At 42.6% G+C, this 21002-nt stretch overlaps 2 protein-coding genes across 6 annotated transcripts; both read right to left on the reverse strand.

Moving 5' to 3' along the window:
* Positions 1 to 1912: 1912 nt before the first annotated feature.
* Positions 1913 to 6809, reverse strand: LOC128424259 (C-C chemokine receptor type 5-like). 4 transcript variants are annotated; one of them, XM_053410258.1, is made up of 2 exons: positions 6668 to 6786; positions 1913 to 3105 (listed from the first exon to the last, which is right to left on the reverse strand). In XM_053410258.1, exon 2 carries the CDS (start codon positions 3095 to 3097, stop codon positions 2030 to 2032), a length of 1068 nt encoding a protein of 355 aa, XP_053266233.1. In that variant the 5' UTR covers positions 3098 to 3105; positions 6668 to 6786; the 3' UTR covers positions 1913 to 2029. The 4 variants fall into 4 exon arrangements, 2 of the variants coding, with proteins under 2 accessions (XP_053266233.1, XP_053266232.1); XM_053410257.1 differs by having other exon boundaries at positions 6643 to 6786; XR_008332967.1 differs by lacking the exon at positions 1913 to 3105 and adding an exon at positions 4549 to 5236 and having other exon boundaries at positions 6643 to 6809.
* Positions 6810 to 9901: 3092 nt separating this feature from the next.
* On the reverse strand, positions 9902 to 17606 carry LOC128424325 (C-C chemokine receptor type 5-like). 2 transcript variants are annotated; one of them, XM_053410386.1, is made up of 3 exons: positions 17494 to 17606; positions 13926 to 14115; positions 9902 to 11622 (listed from the first exon to the last, which is right to left on the reverse strand). In XM_053410386.1, exon 3 carries the CDS (start codon positions 11594 to 11596, stop codon positions 10538 to 10540), a length of 1059 nt encoding a protein of 352 aa, XP_053266361.1. In that variant the 5' UTR covers positions 11597 to 11622; positions 13926 to 14115; positions 17494 to 17606; the 3' UTR covers positions 9902 to 10537. The 2 variants fall into 2 exon arrangements, with proteins under 2 accessions (XP_053266361.1, XP_053266362.1); XM_053410387.1 differs by lacking the exon at positions 13926 to 14115.
* Positions 17607 to 21002: the final 3396 nt, after the last annotated feature.

Below are 21002 nucleotides of genomic sequence, written 5' to 3' on the forward strand. Positions count from 1 at the left end.
AGGGCAATACAGGAAGCCTAGTATTCCAGAATTCCAACTATTTGGAAGTATAGGAGAGTAGAAGAGGTTAGGCAAAAAGCTCTGATCCTAAACTTCTGCTGCTTTGCAGGATACCACTTTAAAAGGTAAGTGCAAAATTTTCCCCATTTTCTCATTTCTCATCTGTCCACATTTCTACATCAGTTCGCAGCATATTTTATTTTTATTTTTATTATTCATTTTCAATAATAATCTTCCAATTAATGACAAATTAAAGCAAATCAATCCAAATTACAATAACAACAATACACCAATTATATATTCCAATTATCAAAACTTTATTGGGACTTCCCATGTTCCAGATGTCTAGAGATAATCATCCTCTTTCATGTCTCTGCATTTTCAGTATTTTTCAAATTCAAAACTAATATTATCCAAAACTAATATTATCCGTGTTCTTAACCCACAAGAGGCATTTTTTAAATCATCTTATTCTCTGTCCAGTTATTTGGTATTCAGTCCTCTTATCTCTCTTGTTCGTCAAGTTCTCATTAAAGACACGGGGCTTGATTCCAAAAGTAAAGTTTATAAATGGCCAATCAACAATTTCTCCCCAATGTCTTTTAATGAGCTGATGTCTGTATATGTCTGTATATATTGCTGTATTGTGGGACGTGCTTCCCAGCTGTATATTATATGAAAATTACTTGAATTCCTCCAAGAACAACAAGACACCCCCCCAAGCTCTTCCAGGCCCTAGTAGAGCTGGCAGGGATCCAGCACTCTCCGTCTTTCTGTCCACAATAATGTATAAAAATAATCCACACAAGCAGATATATTTTAGAACGAAATACAGCACACCATGTCCAAAGGAGCTCTTTTCCATAAGGATCCCCTTTTTTTGTAACTGCGCAATAATGATCGCCATTTTGTTTCCATCTTCAGCCTGAGCTAATCTGGTTTTGCCAACTTCTCTTAAGAGTTTTTGAGGGCTGTATATCATGCATTCAGTTATAATTTTCGCCTCTTGTGTTTTGTTTAAGTAATTAAATTCTTTCTGGCTGAGCTTCGCCAAATCATGATGTAATATAGCAAGTATGGAAAGATAGTGGTTGTTCACCTCCTTAATCCACGTTTTAAGGTGAGAGTCTGTTTCAAGTCCGAAATTCAACATCCAACGACTGTATAATTTAGCAGGGTTTTTTCTTCCTTTTCCTCCTCCATCTGGAACATGCCTGGTTCCCCCCACACCCAATCTTATAATTATGAAAAACAAGGGTCTCTTGCATGTAGGAGTGGCCCTGGAGAGTGCCAGCTGTGCTGTGCCCTTCGACCTAGCATCCCTGCTGCTCGCACCTTGATGCAAGCTGACAGATCATGGACGATCTGCGGGTCTGTGAGACAGTCCTCCTGCAGCATATATTTTAAGTTCTCCAGAAAATTCACCAGCATTTTAATTTTAATTTCTTCTAATCTAACAAAACATTTCCCCAGATCTGTGCTATGTGTAAGGATTGTGGAGAAATTAGATTCAGTTCGCATTTACGGACAAGGCTACTTAATTTGTTCTTTCAAATGCAATGCAAGAACCAAGACCCTTGAAAATGTGCATCTCTCCAAATTTTGCAGTTCAGTTCTTCGGCCAATTAATGTGTACAAAAATGCATATGCTAGGATATAAAATGTCCATTAGAATGCACACGTTAGTGGAAATGGCATATGAAAGTGGATTCTATTACAGAAAATCAGTTTGCAAAAATGTGTATGTTAGGAGAAATTGCATAGAAAAAATGTTAGTGGAAATGCTGGTGAATTTATATTTTTTTTAAAATCACAAACTGCTATGGAAATGTAAAGAACAAAACATAATAATGGAAAAATCAGAAACTTGCTGAAATTGAAAACTGACAGATTTGACCATGCCTAGCCTGACAGTAGTATACTTATAAATTTTAATGTGCAGGAGTTCATCATGATAGTCCTCTGCTCCTTAGGCATAGCAACTAAACAGAGGCACACAAACAAAAAGAGCACACAACTGGAAATCACTTTACAAACCAATAGAAATGTCATGTTCTGTTGTACTCATGTAGGAGGAAGTAGACCGGTCTAAACTAGGGTGATCGCGACCTGGACAGAGAGGAACTAATGTACACTTCTGGAAAAAGATAGAGATATATTTCCTAAATTTCTCCCCCACAAAGGCATAGATAACAGGGTTGATGCAACAGTGGATCATGGCAATGATCTCTGTCACCCCAATGGCTACAGATAACTTTCCCTCACAATCATTTTTTAAGCCACATGAGAAAATTGAATCTTGATAGGTCTGCAACAAAAGAGTGATGTTGTATGGCATCCATAAAAGGAAGTAAACAATCATGATGACAGAAATAAGCTTGACAGCCTTCTGCTTTCTCTCATTTCTACCCTTAATCAAAATCTTTATAATCTGCATGTAACAGAAGACAATGATGACTGCGGGAAGAGCTAGGCCCAAGACAACCCTCATTAAAGTTAAAAATTGCTTCCAATCGTTTTCATGTTTTGAAGGATAATGAATGGTACATTTGTGGGTCTCAGATTCCGTTTGAACATGGTGAAATACAAATTCTGGCACAGAGGCGAATAAGGCCACAACCCAAGTGACTGTGCTTGTGATGGTGCCATAGGTGATCGTCCTGGCTTTTAAAGCGAACACTGCGTGGACGATGGCTAGGTATCTATCAATTGTCAAAAGGATGATAAAAAAACTTCCGCTGTAGAAGCCTACATAATAGATCCCAGAGAGAATTTTGCACATTGCGTCTCCAAATACCCATTGGTGGGCTGCGTAATAAGCCCAAAATGGGAGTGAGAAGATGAAAAGCAAGTCCGAGATGGCTAAATTGAGCAGGTAGATATCGGTCATGTTCTTGAGCTTCTTGTATCTGATGAGAATCAGCACCACCAGTGAGTTGCCCAACAGGCCAAATATGAACACCAAAGAGTAAAGCGGTGGCACAACATAAGACGCAAATGATTCCCCCGCCACGATGCGGACTGGGGCTACGCCTGTATCATAGTAATAAGATGTGGTTAGACTATAATCTTCTGGCCAATCAATATAATCATCCATCTTCTTCCCTGAGAATAAAGAATTCACATGCATCATATAAGATATCAGCATGAAACCTTATTGTAACATATAATTAATTAATTTATTTTAAAAAACTATTGCTAATGTTGAATATTTAATCTGCTTATGAGGATCAAGATACTAGCGAACAGTCTAAATATTAAGAACAAAGAATAAAGAATAAGAGTAAAGAAACACACAAAAAAGAGGGAGGGAAAAATGGATCATCGAATCATAGAGTCATATTGTCAAACCCTCTGCAATGCAGCAATCTCAACTAGATCACACGTCAACCTCTCCTTGAAAACCCCCACGGAAGGAGAGACCACTATCTCTCGGAGTCTGTTCCACTGTCAAACAGCTCATGCTGTCAGAAAACTCTATCCTCCATGTGACAACGCTTTAGATATTTGAAGGTGGCTATCACTATTACAGGGACGCGGGTGGCGCTGTGGGTTAAACCACAGAGCCTAGGACTTGCTGATCAGAAGGTCGGCGGTTCGAATCCCCGCGACGGGATGAGCTCCCGTTGCTTGGTCCCAGCTCCTGCCAACCTAGCAGTTTGAAAGCACGTCAAAGTGCAAGTAGATAAATAGGTACCGCTCCGGCGGGAAGGTAAATGGCATTTCTGTGTGCTGCTCTGGTTCGCCACAAGCGGCTTAGTCATGCTGGCCACATGACCCGGAAGCTGTACGCCGGTTCCCTCGGCCAATAAAGCGAGATGAGCACCGCAACCCCAGAGTCAGCCACGACTGGACCTAATGGTCAGGGGTCCCTTTACCTTTATCACTATTACACCCCTTGATTGGGATGCTAGACTTCTTTTGATGCAGCCTAGAATAGCATTAGCTTTTTTGCTGCTGCTGCATAACACTCTTGACTCATGTTAAACTTGTGGTCTACTAAGACCCCTAGATCCTTTTCATATGTACTTTTGGCAAGCCAGGTGTCTCCCATCTTATATTTGTGCGGCTGGTTCTTTCTGCCTAAGAGTAGAACCATACATTTGACCCAATTGATATTTGTTTTGTAAGTTTTAGCCCAGTTCTCCAATCTGCTTAGGTCAGCTTGAAATATACTTCTATCTTCTGCGGCATTGCCTACCCCTCCCAGTTTGGTGTCATCTGCAAATTTTATAAGAATCCCCTGAACACCATCATCCAAGTTGTTTATAATGATGTTGAACAACAGCAAACCCGAGACACAACCCTGCAGATGTTAACATATTTGTCTAAAATGCTCTGATTCTGTTTCTGACCACCTTCTCCCACTGAATGTCTTTATTGGTTAGCGATGTTCAAACACATCTGAATCCATTCTGCCATTCATTCCCACTTTCAACTGGTATTTTCTGTTAACCTCCAATTGCACAAGTCTGTGTACCATTTTGTCTTTTGTTAATGCAGAAGCGGTACCTAATGCTGGAGCGGTACCTATTCATCTACTTGCACTTTGACGTGCTTTCAAACTGCTAGGTTGGCAGGAGCAGGGACCGAGCAACGGGAGCTCACCCCGTCGTGGGGATTTGAACCGCTGACCTTCTGATCAGCAAGTCCTAGGCTCTGTGGTTTAACCCACAGTGCCACCTGTGTTTACTCCCAGATAAATGGGGTTAGGATTGCAGTTCAGTATAAAGTTCTGGAAGGGCCAAAACTCAGTGTTACAGCATCAGCTTTGCATGGAGAAGGTCTCAGGTTCAGTCGCTGGTGTCTCCAGGCAGGGTTGAGAGAGAATCCTGCCTGAAATACATCAGAGATGCTGCAAAAACTGAGCTAGGCAGCGGAAAGGAATGGTTTAATGTGGAGAGGAGGGGAGGGATTTAAAATTTAATTTAAAATGAAGACTTTGGGTGGTCAAAAATAGGCAGTCAAATCCAGCTGGTTCTTCCCACGTTGGGGGAAAATAGACGACTTTAAGGAGTAGTAACAAAACACGCAGATAGCAAAGTGATCACTTCTAACCAAGTGAAAGGAACAATAATGAGTTAAAAATTCACAACAGGAAGCGGGTTAAGGTTGAAATCCTAACCCTACTTTCCAGGGGGAAAGCCTCACTGAATTCAGTGGGATTTACTTCTGAGTAGACATGGTTAAAACAGCCATTTTACAGCATGTCAGTTGCCTTTGGCAACAAATGATACTACAGAAACAAGAAAACAACATGAAAAAGGAAGTATCCAGAAGTGCAGAACAAAAAGGAGAAATACGTCTCAAAGATTTAAAAACAAGGGCATGTTTTATTATAGATACTGTATGCCCGGCACGTTTCAACATGATTGTCTTTATCAAGGGCTTTTCTGTAAAAAACAATGCTGGCACAGCTGCTAAACCACAAATATTGGACACCACATTTCAGAAACTTTTAAAGTTGCCTTTGACTGGACTTAACTCTCCAGGGGTCCTTTACTCTTTTTGTATTATAAAACCGCATATTAATAATACAACACCACTTTGAGGGTTTTGGTGTGGTTTTTTTGCAACCAAGTGATGTATACATTTTATTAATAAATTAATTAATATTCAGGGTCATCTACACAACTATTAAAGTGCAGAAGTCCTGCTTTCATTAGACTTTGGCTAACCTATCCAGAATATTACTTTACTTTAAAAACAAAACAAACAAAACTTTGATCGACTTTCAAAATGCTCCGCCTGCATATTCATTTCCTCCGGATAGTGTTTTAAGATCTAGGCTGATACTAATTTCAAAACTCTGCTTTCACATCACTGAAATTGTGTAAATGGACCAGCTCCAACTGGGGCAAGTTGTACATTCACTGGGCAATCCTGTGCATATACATTGAATTCAGTGGGGCTTACTCATGGGTAACTGGCTATAGGATTGGAGCTTTAGTTTCATCTGCACATTCAAGAGTACTGGAAAGTGATATTTGGGTCAAGTAAAACCAGGTTTTTAATTGACCCAATTTTGGGGGTCAATTAAAAGCAGCTAAGGCATGCATATTAGTTTAAATGTTAGCACCATTGGTAAAATCCAGCAATGGAAGTGAAAATTAAAGGACTTTGATTACAAAAACTGACTATGGAATTCCAATGTTCTGAACAATATGAACATAACAGGAAAGTGTTAACTGGTTCATTAATATCAATATTCACATATTTTACATCTTGGTCAATTTACAGGCTTAGAAATTCGTGCAGCATTCCTATCTATGTTGACTTTTTCGCTGTTTATTCACATAAAGGCAAGTGCTCCCCCCTTAAATTAACTTACCAATCTACAAAGTTGCTTGCTTTTAAAAGATGGTGGCGACAGCTAGATTCTTTGGAACAGGAACATTGTAAAAAGCAGAAAGTAAGAAATAGCCCTTTTCTCTGTGAAGAAGGAATTGTTCTGCAAATTTCTAGCCACCAAACATTGCTGCTCAAAATCAAGACTAGTTCCCTTCTAACAGGAATCATTTGGTCAGCAAAAGCTATTTCTGTACTACTACAGATGGTTTTGAAAACTGAAGTACAGTATCTTGCTAGACTTTCATTGCACAATTTTGAGTTACAGTTTATGTTGCCAAATCAAATAATTACCAAAAATCCATTCCCATCAACTCACAGGACTGTTCACAAAGTATTTCTGAGGTGGTCTTCAAAACTGCCTGCCTTGAAAGGTTGTCTGACAAGTGCTCACTGTAAGGGGTTCTGTTAAAAGGTTTCTCACTCAGCGGATTCTGATAAGGATATCACTTCTGAATCAGAAGTGAACATGAACATGTGGTTGTTCATTTAACCCACTTAAAAAAACAACCACTCCCAGTGTCGTCTGGCCCAGTGTCTTCATATAAGAGTCTCAGTAATCCATGAAGTATAAGCTTAATATGCAAGAAGTGCTCACTAAACCAGAGGCCCCAAACTTCAGCAGTAGAGCAACATCTCTGGGTCGCCCAGATTGAGGATGATTCTTTCGACATAGTCTTTCAGTGAGTTGTTTGTCTTAAAAAAATTAATAAGCCTAAACCTAGTGTTGGACCTGTTCCATATCTGCTATTGGGTCCCCGGAGCACAGGTTCACACAAAGCGGCAAAACGTCCTTGCAGGTTATTAACAGGGTTTTATTTGAAATGCATATATGCAGAACAAAGGTACAGAGCGATAAGCTCGCAAGCTGCACAGCCCAGTAAGGGTGCGCCCACTTTTTATACCCCTTAGAATGCATAGACATGTGTTCACATGTAAAACATGTGATTTACACTAATAGCAATAAGATGGGGCTTTGTTTCTTGTGTTACCCTTCTCCTTTTCAGTTTGCCTCCTCCTTTTCAGCCTCCCCCTGTCTGGGATTACAATAACACCCATTCAACTTTGCTCTTATCTTCTACCTGCCTAAGCCAGACATTCCAGAGAGAGAGGCCCATTTTTACTGTAACATCTAAGCAAGAAGAAAAAGCCTTGTTCTTCTGGCTGGTGTAAAAACCTCCCTCCTCCCTTTAAGGAAGGGGTTTAGGCATAACATATGAAGAAGAAGAAGAAGAAGAAGAAGAAGAAGAAGAAGAAGAGGAGTTTGGATTTGATATCCCGCCTTTCACTCCCCTTCAGGAGTCTCAAAGCGGCTAACATTCTCCTTTCCCTTCCTCCCCCACAACAAACACTCTGTGAGGTGAGTGGGGCTGAGAGACTTCACAGAAGTGTGACTGGCCCAAGGTCACCCAGCAGCTGCATGTGGAGGAGCGGAGACGCGAACCCGGTTCCCCAGATTACGAGACTACAGCTCTTAACCACTACACCACACTGGCTCTTAACCACTCTTAACCTACTGCTCTTAACCACTACAGCTCACACTGAGAGAGGAGAAAATGCCTCAAACAGTTTTTGGGATCATATAGAGAACAATATTCTAATGGCCCTTCACTAGGAGATCCTCATGTACAGGGTGGGTCCTTTAAAAGAGGCCCCGTAGATACAGAGTACACATGTTCCATGGGGTCTCTTTTAAAAGACTCACCCTGTATAAAAGCATCACCATTAGGCAGCAGAGATCTTCAGAAGAGAAGCTCAGTTACCCAGGGCCAGCCCACCTATGAAGCAGGGTGGGGTGGCTGCCTCAGGTGGCGGGATCCACAGGGGCAGCAGATCTGACCTCCCAAGAAATGCACACCCCACTGCTGCCGCCACAGGGGTAGCAACAGCTGCAGAATGCACCTTAGAGACCACCTCTGCTGCCTCTATAGCAGCCTCTTGGCAAGTAGGAGGCACTGGTGATCTCCTCCCACTCTTGAACCCAAGGTAGATCTTTAATTCCCCTTGTTCCTTCTTCCCTGGCAGGGTGTGTGTACCATTTTGTGGTTCGCCTCAGGTGGCAAAATGTCTTGGGGTGGCTCTGTAGTTACCACGTATGAGGTGATGACTTGGGCCCAATTAATCTATGCCTCTCTAACCAGCAGGGGATCCCATGTCACGGGTGAAAGCTCCCAAATATGAAAACCTGAGTAATAATACCACACAGGATCCACACAACAACTGGCTTTCATCCCACCCGCATGGTTCTTGGATTTATGCGTTCCTTCATGACTAGGGGCAGGATCTAAATTAAATATTTAAAAACTATTTAATTGAAGGATGCTACGGAAATGTTTTAAACAAGGAAACTAAACATTTCATGCAGACAGTTTGCACATGAAGGTGGTTCTTCCAGGGTAAGGCTCATCCATCGCACTCCGGGTATGCTGACCCCTGTGATTTTTCCAAATGCAGGAAACTCGACTGCATAATTTGCTGGATAGCTCAGTTGGGTAAGGCATGGTGCTGATAAGGCCAAAGTCTCAGGTTCAATCCCTATAAGGGGGATATTGCTGCATTGCAGCGGGTTGGTCTAGATGATCCTCAGGTTCCCTTCCAATTCCATGATTCTATGAGAACAGGATGCTGAACTACATGGTCTACGAGTAGGTACTGTATCTGCATATGTGAAAGCAGAGAAAAGTGGAACAGGTCTCAATCTTCCAGGCACCCTCTCCCCCCTTCCCCAGGAATCCAACCACGTCAGCTTATACACGTAAGTTGACATCCATGACCATAAACAGGTGTTCCTGTTCCGGCACTCTTGACCATAAAAGGTTGTTCCTGTTCCTATACTCTTATCTTGGGGCAGGAGGCCACCAACTCTAAGAGCACACCTGGCACCGTTCCCGGGTCTCTTGTCAGACCTGACAAAGTCTGTGCGTCTTTGTGGTCAGGATGTAAGATAAGACCCAGACGTGCCATCCCTGCTCTACTCGGAACTGGCAAGGCCATCCATTGCCATCATGGACTGATAAAGGAGAGGGCTTTGAGTACTTGCTTATACAGCTGGCTTTCTGTTTATACATTGACTCAAGAGCTTAAGTTAATGCATTTTAGAAATGCTCCCTTGGAGAAGGAAAAATGTGGATTTTGGGTCCCGTTTCAGACTGACTGCACAGAAACCCATTCCTTCAGTAGAACTGGTGGAAGAATATTCCCCTCCATCCACTACTTGAACAGCATGCAGAAGGCATACATCTAGCAAGTAGGATTGGAGCTTGTTCCTGGACCAATGCAAAGGATTCTCTGTTTACATTTTGTGCAGGGTACTGACCTTCTCATACCCTTTGTCAGACAAGAAGAAGTAAATAATGGTTTGATGTACCTTAATGGCTTAAGATCTGTTCTCCAAAGGAGCCAAAAGTTTAGGTGTATGAGTAGTGACAGACAGTGGTGTAGGAAGTACAGGATCTCATCATGACGTTCCCTGTAATCCTACTCCCAAGGAGGATTCCAAACAGGCAAGCAACAGTGTTGATCTATTATAAAATAATATACACTCTCCCAAAGGTGGCATAATACAAAATTTATTAGGATCAGCATGACTGCAGTTGTATACAGAGTTCACTGGGAGTAGGTTCCATTGAATTTGGTGGAGCTTAACATGGAGGAAGTACCAGCTTCACTTCAGTTAAATGATCCTATGGTAGCAGAAAAACACAACCTGAAGCCCTGGATCAACTGCTGCCTATCTAAGTAGAAAGTAATGGGTTAATGGATCACCTAAGACAGCTTCAAATGCTCATATGAACCTATCAAGGAAGACCAAATGTTGATGGAGGTATGTAATTAACATCCTGTGCTTCATGGTCCTTGGATCAGATTCTGTATCTCATATTGAAAGAAGTCCTATATGAAGTGTCTTCACCTTCCAAACACAACTGGTTTCTATTTATACATGCACAATCTTTTCAGTCATTTGTGTGAGTGGTTATGCAACACCTATAATAGCGGGTTAGTTCACCAGATTGTGTCTCACCAAATCTGCCTGCTTCCTTCCCCCATGAGATTTCTAAGTGGGAAGGGACGATGAAATGGTGTCCTTCTAAAGATCATAGGCTATCATTTCTCTCTCCCCCTTAGCAGTCTGGCATACTTCTCCCAGACATACCAACTAAACTATTTGCAAATAAAACTGGAAATCACTTCACAAACCAACAGAAAGGTCATGTTCTGTTGAACTGGTATAGGACGAAGTAGACCGGTCTAAATGAGGGTGACCACGACCTGTGCAGAGAAGGGCTAACATACACCTCTGGGAAAAAATAGAGAGATATTTCCTAAATTTCTCCCCCACAAAGGCATAGATCACAGGGTTGATGCAACAGTGGATCATAGCAATTGCTTCTGTCACAGCAATGGCTACAGATAACTTGCTCTCACAATCATTTTTTAAGCCACATGAGAAAATTGAATCTTGATAGGTCTGTAACAAAAGAGTGATGTTGTATGGCATCCATAAAAGGAAGTAAACAATCATGATGACAGAAATAAGCTTGACAGCCTTCTGCTTTCTCTCATTTCTACCCTTAATCAAAATCTTTATAATCTGCATGTAACAGAAGACAATGATGACTGCGGGAAGAGCTAGGCCCAAGACAACCCTCATTAAAGTTAAAAATTGCTTCCAATCATTTTCATGTTTTGAAGGATAATGAATGGTACATTTGTGCTTCCCTGATTCCTTTTGAACATGGTGAAATACAAATTCTGGCACAGAGGCGAATAAGGCCACCACCCAAGTGACGACACTTGTGAGGGTGCCATAGGTGATCGTCCTGGCTTTTAATGCGAACACGGCATGGACGATGGCTAGGTATCTATCAATTGTCAAAAGGATGATAAAAAAACTTCCGCTGTAGAAGCCTACACAATAGACCCCAGAGAGAATTTTGCACATTGCATCTCCAAATACCCATTGGTGGGCTGCGTAATGAGCCCAAAATGGGAGCGAGAAGATAAAAAGCAAGTCCGAGATGGCTAAATTGAGCAGGTAGATATCAGTCATGTTCTTGAGCTTCTTGTATCTGATGAGAATCAGCACCACCAGTGCGTTGCCCAGCAGGCCAAATATGAACACCAGAGAGTAAAGCGGTGGCACAAAATTAGACGCAAATGTTTTCCCCTTCTCGCTGTGGACTGGGGCCGTATCCGGACCATAGTCAAAAGTTGTTTCATCATCTGGCATCATGGAAAAATTGTCCATCTTGCTTGTCACAGAATATGAAGAATCTATGTAGATGATATAAGAAACAACAATTAAATAAAACAGCAAAATAATGTATTTTTAATCAATGATAATACTGAATATTTAGTCTGCTGATGAGGATCAGTATATAGCCAAATATAAACAACAAAGATTAAAGCAGCGACAGAAAATGGGGAATGCAATGATGTTAAGAATTAAACCATGTACTTTAATCTGTGATAATGCTAAATATGTGGTCTATTGCTGTGGATTAGTGTATTGTCCAGCAGACTAAATATAAATGATAAATATTAAATCAGTGAGAAAAGATGGGGAATAAACTCATGTGAAGATACTGGCATAAAACTTTCTAAATGGCTGTCTGAGCAGCAAATCCCCTAGAATCAATTCAATGGTATCCAGGAAACTTTCTTATACTGAATTAGAACACTGGTATTATCTACAATAACCAGCAGCAGGAATCATAGAATTGCAGAGTTGGAAGGGACCTCAATGGTCATCTAGTCGAACCCCCTGCAATGCAGGAGACTCAGCTAAAGAATCCAGGACAGGATAAAAACCTCCAAGGAAGGAGAGTCCACAAAGCTCCTAAGGGAGGCTGCAAGAACTCACAAAGGATTCAGACAGGAGTCTATTTGAGGTCCTCAGGGATTGAAACAGGGACCTTTTGCCTCCAAAGCAAATGACTGAGGTTCATTTCTGCCATATGGAATAATACATGGGAGATATACCATTGGAAATTGGAGGGGGGGGCTTAGCCCTTGGTCAGTACAGTGGTACCTCGGGTTAAGTACTTAATTCGTTCTGGAGGTCCATTCTTAACCCGAAACTGTTCTTAATCTGAAGCACCACTTTAGCTAATGGGGTCTCCTGCTGCCGCCTCGCCGTCGGAGCACGATTTCTGTTCTCATCCTGAAGCAAAGTTCTTAACCCGAGGTACTATTTTTGGGTTAGTAGAGTCTGTAACCTGAAGCATCTGTAACCTGAAGCGTATGTAACCCAAGGTACCACTGTATCTATAAGAACCTAAGTTTCCTGTGCACATTAACAGCACTGAAAAGTGGCATTTGGGTAATGAAAAGCAGAACTTTGTGATAACTTTAAATGTTACCATATACAGTGGTACCTCAGGTTAAGTACTTAATTCGTTCTGGAGGTCCGTTCTTAACCTGAAACTGTTCTAAACCTGAAGCACCACTTTAGCTAATGGGGCCTCCTGCTGCACGATTTCTGTTCTCCTCCTGAAGCAAAGTTCTTAACCTGAAGCACTATTTCTGGGTTAGCAGAATCTGTAACCTGAAGCGTATGTAACCCGAGGTACCACTGTAACTGGTTGCGTGTCGAGGTCCCCAAGCCACCCCTCAAATAACTCACAACACACACATAAATTTTGTTTAAGGTTTTTGGCATAATTTTGGCCACAACTTTATTGAAATACATAAATGTGAATGGTTGTTTAGGCATTGGTTAAGACTATCTGTCTGCCCACCTGGGGACAGAACTGACTTCCGGGCACCACCAAAAGCCAGTAAGCGAAAACAATATTGGGGAGAAATGGAGCTGAGGCACAGATCCTCACCTCTCCCCGCATGCTCCCCAGGGCTTGCCGGCCCTAGCCCCATTCCAGGGATTCGGACAAAATCATGGCAAGCTCCTGGATTCCTTTAATGGAATTCCCTTTCCGCAGCAACCTTGGAGGGGCAGGCCCAGCCAATCCTAACCCCTCCTCCAACCAATTAATAACCAATGCCTAACTGCAACCTTACAAGTTGTGACGATTTGCTACGCAGTAGGCAAAAACCAAATGGCCCAGCCAATCAGCCGGATGGACAAAATTCCTACCAGGCCCCTGCCCCAATCGCAGACGACCCCATGACAGGCATAGCAAGGTCAACGCAAAACCCATAATATTAGGGCGGGTGCTCCGTGGCACGTAGCGAAAGAGAAAGCTCCAAGCTGCGTTCACAGGATTTAAAACATCCGATCCCTCACACCAAATTGCAACATAGGATTTACCCCAGCAACCCAACCATCCAATCGTTGCCGCAGGCTTCCTTAGTAATCCTGCCTGGCAACAGAGGGGTGGCCTGGTCGACCCCACCGCAACACGCGCACTCCATGAGGGAGAACACGCTTTACCATATAACTGGGTAAACCAATATGTGTCCATAAGTCCCATTGAATTCAATGCTGGGCTTTCTCCTGGAAAAGTGTCTATAGAACTGGGGCCTGTTTCCTTCATTCATTCAGAGTTCTGTATAGTGGTATCTGGCTTTTGTGGTAGCCAAGGCATGTAGCTTCTGAGTAAAATGTTAGTATCACTTACCCTGCAATTGGTAAAATCCAGCACAGGAGGTGAGAATTCAAGGACTTTGATTACCCAAACCTCTCCTGACTATTGAAGCAGTCAGTTTATTTCCCTTGCAATTTCAAATCACTGTAGTGAGCTGTGCAAATCTTAGAGCAGCTGTTCGGGAAATGCTCAATGCTGCTGATTCTGTTTTCTTGGCCGCCAGCTGTAAGAAATGATAAAAAGTTGGGTGTCTACAGGAGGAGCAGGAGTTCTAAAAACAGGCTGGCTGCAAGTCCTTCATGTACATCCAGCAGTTTCCGTGGAATGGCAGGGAAGGGGAGACTTTGGTCCAAGTCTGGGTGTAGGACAGGAATGTGTAGACTGTGTTCGGCAAGCCAGATCCAGCCCACCAAACCAGACAAAGTCGCCCTTGCAGCTTTGGGCAGCTCCAGACTGGTGGTTTTGTGGATGAATTCTGCAACATGTCATTGGCACAATAATAGTGCATTCGTGGTGGACTGTCAACATATCACTGTCTTTTATCAGCTGTTCCCTGATGCTTCCCCAATGCTACTATATTATCGCTGCCTGCCATTGCAGCTGAACCAAAAAAGCTTCGCTCAGTCTAGAATTAGAGATGCGGAGTTCTAGCAAAGAAGAAGAAATTCCCAGGGGTTTTCTGCTGTCACACTGAGGTTTGCAGCCACAGCTTTATCATACGGTATTGATTTACGTTGCGATGTTCATTCTGCATTTCACTGAGGAAGTCATGAAGGAGGGATGCAATGCAAAAATACAATGCTGTGAATTGCATCGACAAAGCATCATCATAACAAAAGTGGGAGGAAATCTCCGAAACTGGAGCGGCTGGTTAGCTCTCCAGATGTTATTGAATGCCAACTTCCACCTGCCCCAGCCAACTTGGCCAAATGCCAGGGGAAATGGGAGGCCAGTTTCTCCATCCCTGGCCAAAAGTCATTGCAGCCCCAGCAGACTAGGGCTCAAGGACTTGGCAAAATCACTACTAATAATTTTTAATAATACTTTTATTATTTATACCCCGCCCATCTGGCTGGGTTTCCCCAGCCACTCTGAGTGGCTTACAGCTTATGTAAAAACATAGTAAAACATCAAGCATTAAAAACTTTCCCAAACAGGGCTGCCTGTTAAGATTTCATTGCTTTCCTGAGCTTATTTAGCTTATTTCATTGGAACCACAACTGAGAAAGGCATCATTCTAACACTAACCAGATTTACCTCTAAAGGATATTGATTCCCACACTCAGAGCTAATTTAGGAGGTTGACAGAGTTCCTGTCCTCTTGGTTAGCAGTATGCTCCACCATTCTTGTTTCTTTTATTTTTGCAACTATCCCATGAGATAGAGAGGACAAGTTACATCCACATGCAGCCATATGTAATACCACTAGGCATCCCAAATAGGGCTTCATCGCAATTAGGGATGAAGGATAAATTTTATTTGGTTTCCATTTAAAGCAGAAATTATCAAATTCACACTTTCCAAAACATTACGAGAACCGAAAATCTTGCAGCCTTCAAAATCCACACATTTGAATTTTTGTGATAGAGTTCTCTGGCCAAACAACACTAATAAAAATGCATAAATTAGGGGAAAGTGCCTATAAAAACAAACACGTTTGTTGAACTAGTTACAAAACGGGGGGGAATGCTTGCAAAAATGTGTACGTTATTCAAAACTGATTGTAAAAAAATATGGTTTGTTAGGAGGAATTCACACTAAAATTCTGAAGAATTTTCACGAGGATTGGTTTTGTTTTTAATCACAAAGAAGAACTGCATCTAGGACTGAATAACTGAGAAATCAAAACCGAGAGATTCTTTCACCCCTACGCGCGATAAAGGACTGAATGAGATGAAGGAAGTCAATTCAAATAAAACCATGGTACTTTGAAGCACTCACCCCATTAGTTATAGAAAACAATACCAGCAGAACATCTGCCAAACTGATTGCTTGCTTGACTGATCAATTGGAGTCTTGATTGCAGGGCAGGCTAAAATGTGCCCCTTTTCCAGTGTGGCAGATGGCTGCTCCGTAGACTGTATCACAGTGTTAATTTCCTTTTCCTGCCCCTCCTTTCAAAAGATCATGCAAAAGTAACTTAAAAATAGGTCTTCCTTTCTGTCCTTCTCTGTTCAGCTAACAAATATCTGCATTTCAGGACGAAGGTCTAGGGCTTTCCTTCCAACAATAAGAGTCACAAACAATTCCAGTTGACTCTAGCTAGCAGACGTTCATATCAATACATTTCCCCCATCTAGATCTTCTGCAAAATTGATGAGATTTAAACCTGTTTGTGTTTGTCAGTGATATTTTGGCTGTTTTGAATATTTTTGATATTTTGATGCTCCAAACTGTAATATGATATATTCCAGATTCCCAAACTGATGAAAAACACAAGGTGCTGAGGTTTTCCACCCACCACTCTCAAAAGGAATGGGGGAGAAAATTGGTTGAGTTTGCAAACCATTGTGATTCAGACTTCCCAAAATAATGCATGAGCTGAAATGCAGGTCTCCTTCAAAATTCACACTTTTCCAAAGTTTGCTATGCAGTTCTCTAATCAAAAAACGTGGGCAAAAGGCATATGTTAGGAGACTAAAGGTAAATGTAAAGGTAAAGGGACCCCTGACCATTAGGTCCAGTTGTGGCTGACTCTGGGGTTCCGGCACTCATCTCGCTTTACTGGCCTAGGGAGCCGGTGTACAGCTTCCGAGTCATGTGGCCAGCATGACTAAGCCGCTTCTAGCGAATCAGAGCAGCGCACGAAAATGCCGTTTACCTTCCCGCTGAAGCAGTACCTATTTATCTACTTGTACTTTGACGTGCTTTCAAACTGCTAGGTTGGCAGGAGCAGGGACCGAGCAACGGGAGCTCACCCCATCGCGGGGATTCGAACCACCAACCTTCTGATCGGCAAGTCCTAGGTTCTGTGGTTTAACCCACAGCGCCGGCCGCGTCCCATGTTCGGAGACTATGTGTGTGGAAATTAATATATTTGTGACAATAATATACAAAATGCATAATATTAAGCTAAAATTGCTTGCTAATGTCAGGAAGTTAGGTCATGCATACAGAACGTGTAAAAGAAAGAAGGACGGAGGTGTTTGAGAATTTTAATGAGAACGTGTTTGAAAAAAATCACAAGCTGATGCAGAAATGTAGTGAATTGTACTTACAGTACCAAAAATGAGTAGGAGAAACTGCTCTGGAGGTTGCAGTCTTAGCTGCAAAGATTCAACATGCTGGTTCAATGCAATTTGTTATCTTAGTCACTCATGATTATGAACTAGCCAAGAGTCATGAAATGCTTGGGTGGGGACACAGAGGATGTGCTGATTGATTCAGAAGATTTATACCCCCACCCCTTCAACTACAGAGGCTCCCAAGATGGCTTACAGGTGAGTAAAAATAACACCATCACAATCCTCAAGCTTACAATTGAAAACGACAAAACACAAAGAGAAGAAAGGGTGAGGAAGGAAGGAGGAAACGTACAAAGTCAGGCACAAAATTCACACCAATGCAACCCCCCCTCCCTACATTACTCAGATTAACTCACCAATTTACAAAGGTGCTTGCCTTTAAGATATGATGGTAAAAGCTGGATTATTTGGAACAGGCACGTTGTGGAAACCAGAAACAAACAGCCCTTTCCTGTGGGTAGAAAAGTTGGTTCTGCAAATTTCTAGTGGACAAACGTGACTCCTTAAAATCAAGAAATAGTTCCCTTATTCAACAGTAATGATTTGTCTGGTCAGCAACATCTGTTTCCGTACCCCTGCAGAGGATTTTGAAAACTGCAAAGTATCTCACTAGACTTTCGTTGCACAATTTTGAGTTGCTGTTTAGGCTGAATCTCAAAAATACCAAAAGCAATCAAATGAAGTATCACAGGACTGTTTATATGGGATTTTATGTGTTTTAAAATGTCCTTAAGCAGTCGGTGGCACTTTAAGTTTTTTCTTATTTCCCCCCCTTTTTGCTCTTTTGGGGTGGGTGGGATGGATATCTGGTTGGGGATTAGTTTTAGCATAACTGCTGTTTTTTTATTGTTTTATTGGTTGTTGTATAGTTTGCATTTTGTTTTTAAGAGGCGGGATCAGGGCTGCCTGGGAGTGGGCTCCAGCCAATAGAATGGCTGGCGCAAGTTCCACAGGGAGGAATGCACTGGGACATCTGATCTCAGTGATCATGGGCAGGAGGAGGAGTTACGTTAAGACCAGACCATGTCATTACTGAGGAGGCAGGCTTAGTCTTTGTTTGAAGACTATCCCTGCCTCCGGGTCTAGTCTTGACCGGATGGATACTGGAATCAACAAGGGAAACCCACGTGACCTGAATGTGTTGCTGTGCAATGCTAGGTCAATAAGACCACTGCCATCCATGACTTGATCGTGGATGGAGGACTTGACCTGGCATGTGTAACAGAGACTTGGTTGGATGAAGCAGATGGTCCTGTCCTAACTGCTGCTTGTCCACCAGGTTTCTCTTACTCACAGCAACCCAGGTCATGTGGGCAGAGAGGAGGGTTGCAGTGATTTTTAGGAAGTCACTAGCTTGCATCAGGCGTCCGACTGGGAAGACCCAGTTCTCTGAGTGCATATTCTGGAAGTTGGGCAATAGGGGCAGTACAGGATTCCTTTTGATGTACCGATCTCCCCGCTGCACCAGGATTCCCTGCCCGAGCTGCTTCAGGTCATGGCGGATGTTCTCCTGGAGACACCTAGTTTGGCTGTCCTAGGGGATTTTAACATCCATGCTGACACGACCCTACAAGAGGCTGCTTGGGACTGTGTGGAAAGCATGGCCTCCATGGGGCAGTCCCTGAATAAGTTTGGCCCAACTCATAGTCATGGACATGCCTTAGACCTGGTGTTCACCTCTAGTGACGTGGGTGATCTGACACTAAGTAAAAGTGAAACTGAGGTCCAGCACCAAGGGACTTCTGACGGTCCCCTCACTGTGAGAAGCAAAGCTACAGGGAACCAGGCAGAGGGCCTTCTTGGTAGTGGTGCCTGCCCTGTGGAACGCCCTCCCATCAGATGTCAAAGAGATAAACAACTACCTGACATTTAGAAGACATCTGAAGGCAGCCCTGTTTAGGGAAGTTTTTAATGTGTGACATTTTAATGTATTTTTAATCTTTGTTGGAAGCCACCCAGAGTGGCTGGGAAGACCCAGCCAGATGGGCGGGGTACAAATAATATGTTGTTGTTGTTGTTGTTGTTGTTGTTGTTGTTGTTGTTGTTGTTGTTGTTTCTGAGGCAGTCTTCATAACTTCCTGCCCCAGCGCCTTCACACAAGAGTCTCAATACTGCTTCAAGGTTGTCCGACAAGTGCTGTACTTCCTGGTTGCCCAAACTTCAGCTATATAACTATCTGTGAGTAGCAAATTGGGGGTGATTCTTTCAATAGGTCCTCATGTATAAGTGCATCACAGCTGTGCTGCAAAAATTCTCAGAATGCAAGCCCAGTTACTACATATGAGGTGGAAACTTGGCCCCCATTCATACATGCCTTTTGCAGCAAGGAAACTGTTGGGCTTTGGCAAGATTCAATGACATTGCCGAAAGCTCCCGGATATCAAAACCTGTCAGGGATCAGACTCAAGGGGACAAGAGGGAAGAGGAATGGTGGAGATCACGCCCCCCCCCGGGCCAGATTTAGGTTTGATGAGGCCCTAAGCTACTGAAGGGAATGGGGCCCTTTATATGTCCAGCTGTCCTTTGTCAGCAACAAATTGTCATTGTTTTTTGTGTTGAATATATGCTATTTGGTAATTTATGGACCTAATAAGTATCTAAAGCCTTTTGCACATAATATGTATTTTATCAAAGTTATTGATATAGAAATGAGCAAACCTGTCATATTTTAGGGAGCAGGCTAGCAGGGGGGCCAATTATTTACATCATAGGAGCCTACACAAAACAAAACACTGTTGCTAGATGTAGGTTTTATTTTATTTGCTTTTTATCTTATATTTTGGAAATGTACATCCAGTTTTTTTTTCTTTAAATTTTTTTGCGGCCCCCCCCAAGAGAGTGGGGCCTTAAGCTATATCTTCTTTAGCTTATCCGTAAATCTGGCACTGCACCCCCCATTCTTCTGACATTGAAGGAGAAAAGGAATGCCGCCTTATGGCGTTGTGTTGTCTCTCACTATTATATCTGAATAAACCCATTAAAAAGGACTCTACCTTGTTTTCTCTGCTCTGGCTACAACCGGGGGAGGAATAGTTTTCCCGAAGCTTTGACAAAACCTGAGGAATATGGCCAATTCCTTTCCATTCATAAATTGTGCCCTCTCTCCTTTCCAAATAGCACTTGAGTGAGAAGGATCAACACAGCTGGTTTTCACCCCACTCGTGTGGTTCTTGTATTTATGTGCATAATGCTGCAACGGAGGACGTAACTGTGGAGATGGGGTCCACGTGCTACCCACAAGTTGTATGTGCGAACAGGGTCCAGATATTCAGTAAATACAAACTGATGAATTGGCTGGTGTTAAGGAACTGTTTTAAATAAGACTATTAAATGAAACTCATAAGAGGATCCTGCTGGATCAGCTTAGCTGTCAACGTTTTCCTTTTTTTAAGGGAAATCCCCTTATTCCAAATAGGATTCCTCGCAAGAAAGGGGGAAAGTTGACAGCTATGTGGATCAAGCTATTGGTACATGCTGTCAAGCATCCCGTTCTCACAGTGGCCAATCAGGTGCCTGTGGAAAAGCAGCAAGCAGGACATGAGCACCAAAGCACTCTCCTCACCCCTTGCCGTTCCCCGAAACTGGTCTTGAGAAGCATTGCTTCCTCTAACTGTGGAGACAGAGCATAGCCACATGGCTAGTAGCCTTCAATAGCCCTCTCCATGAATTTGGTGGCCATCACTGCCTCCTGCAAGAATGAGTTCCATGATTTAACTACACACCTCACGAAGAAGTGCTTTATTTCATCTGTCCCGAATCGTCAAACATTCTGCTCCATTTGACATCCACAAGTTCTATTACTATGAGAAACGGAGAGAAACCTTTCTCTTTCTACTTGTCTTCATGTCAGGTTTAGCACTTCTCC

Source organism: Podarcis raffonei, chromosome 12, assembly GCF_027172205.1.
Source record: "Podarcis raffonei isolate rPodRaf1 chromosome 12, rPodRaf1.pri, whole genome shotgun sequence".
In the NCBI taxonomy this organism is placed as follows: Eukaryota; Metazoa; Chordata; class Lepidosauria; order Squamata; family Lacertidae; genus Podarcis; species Podarcis raffonei.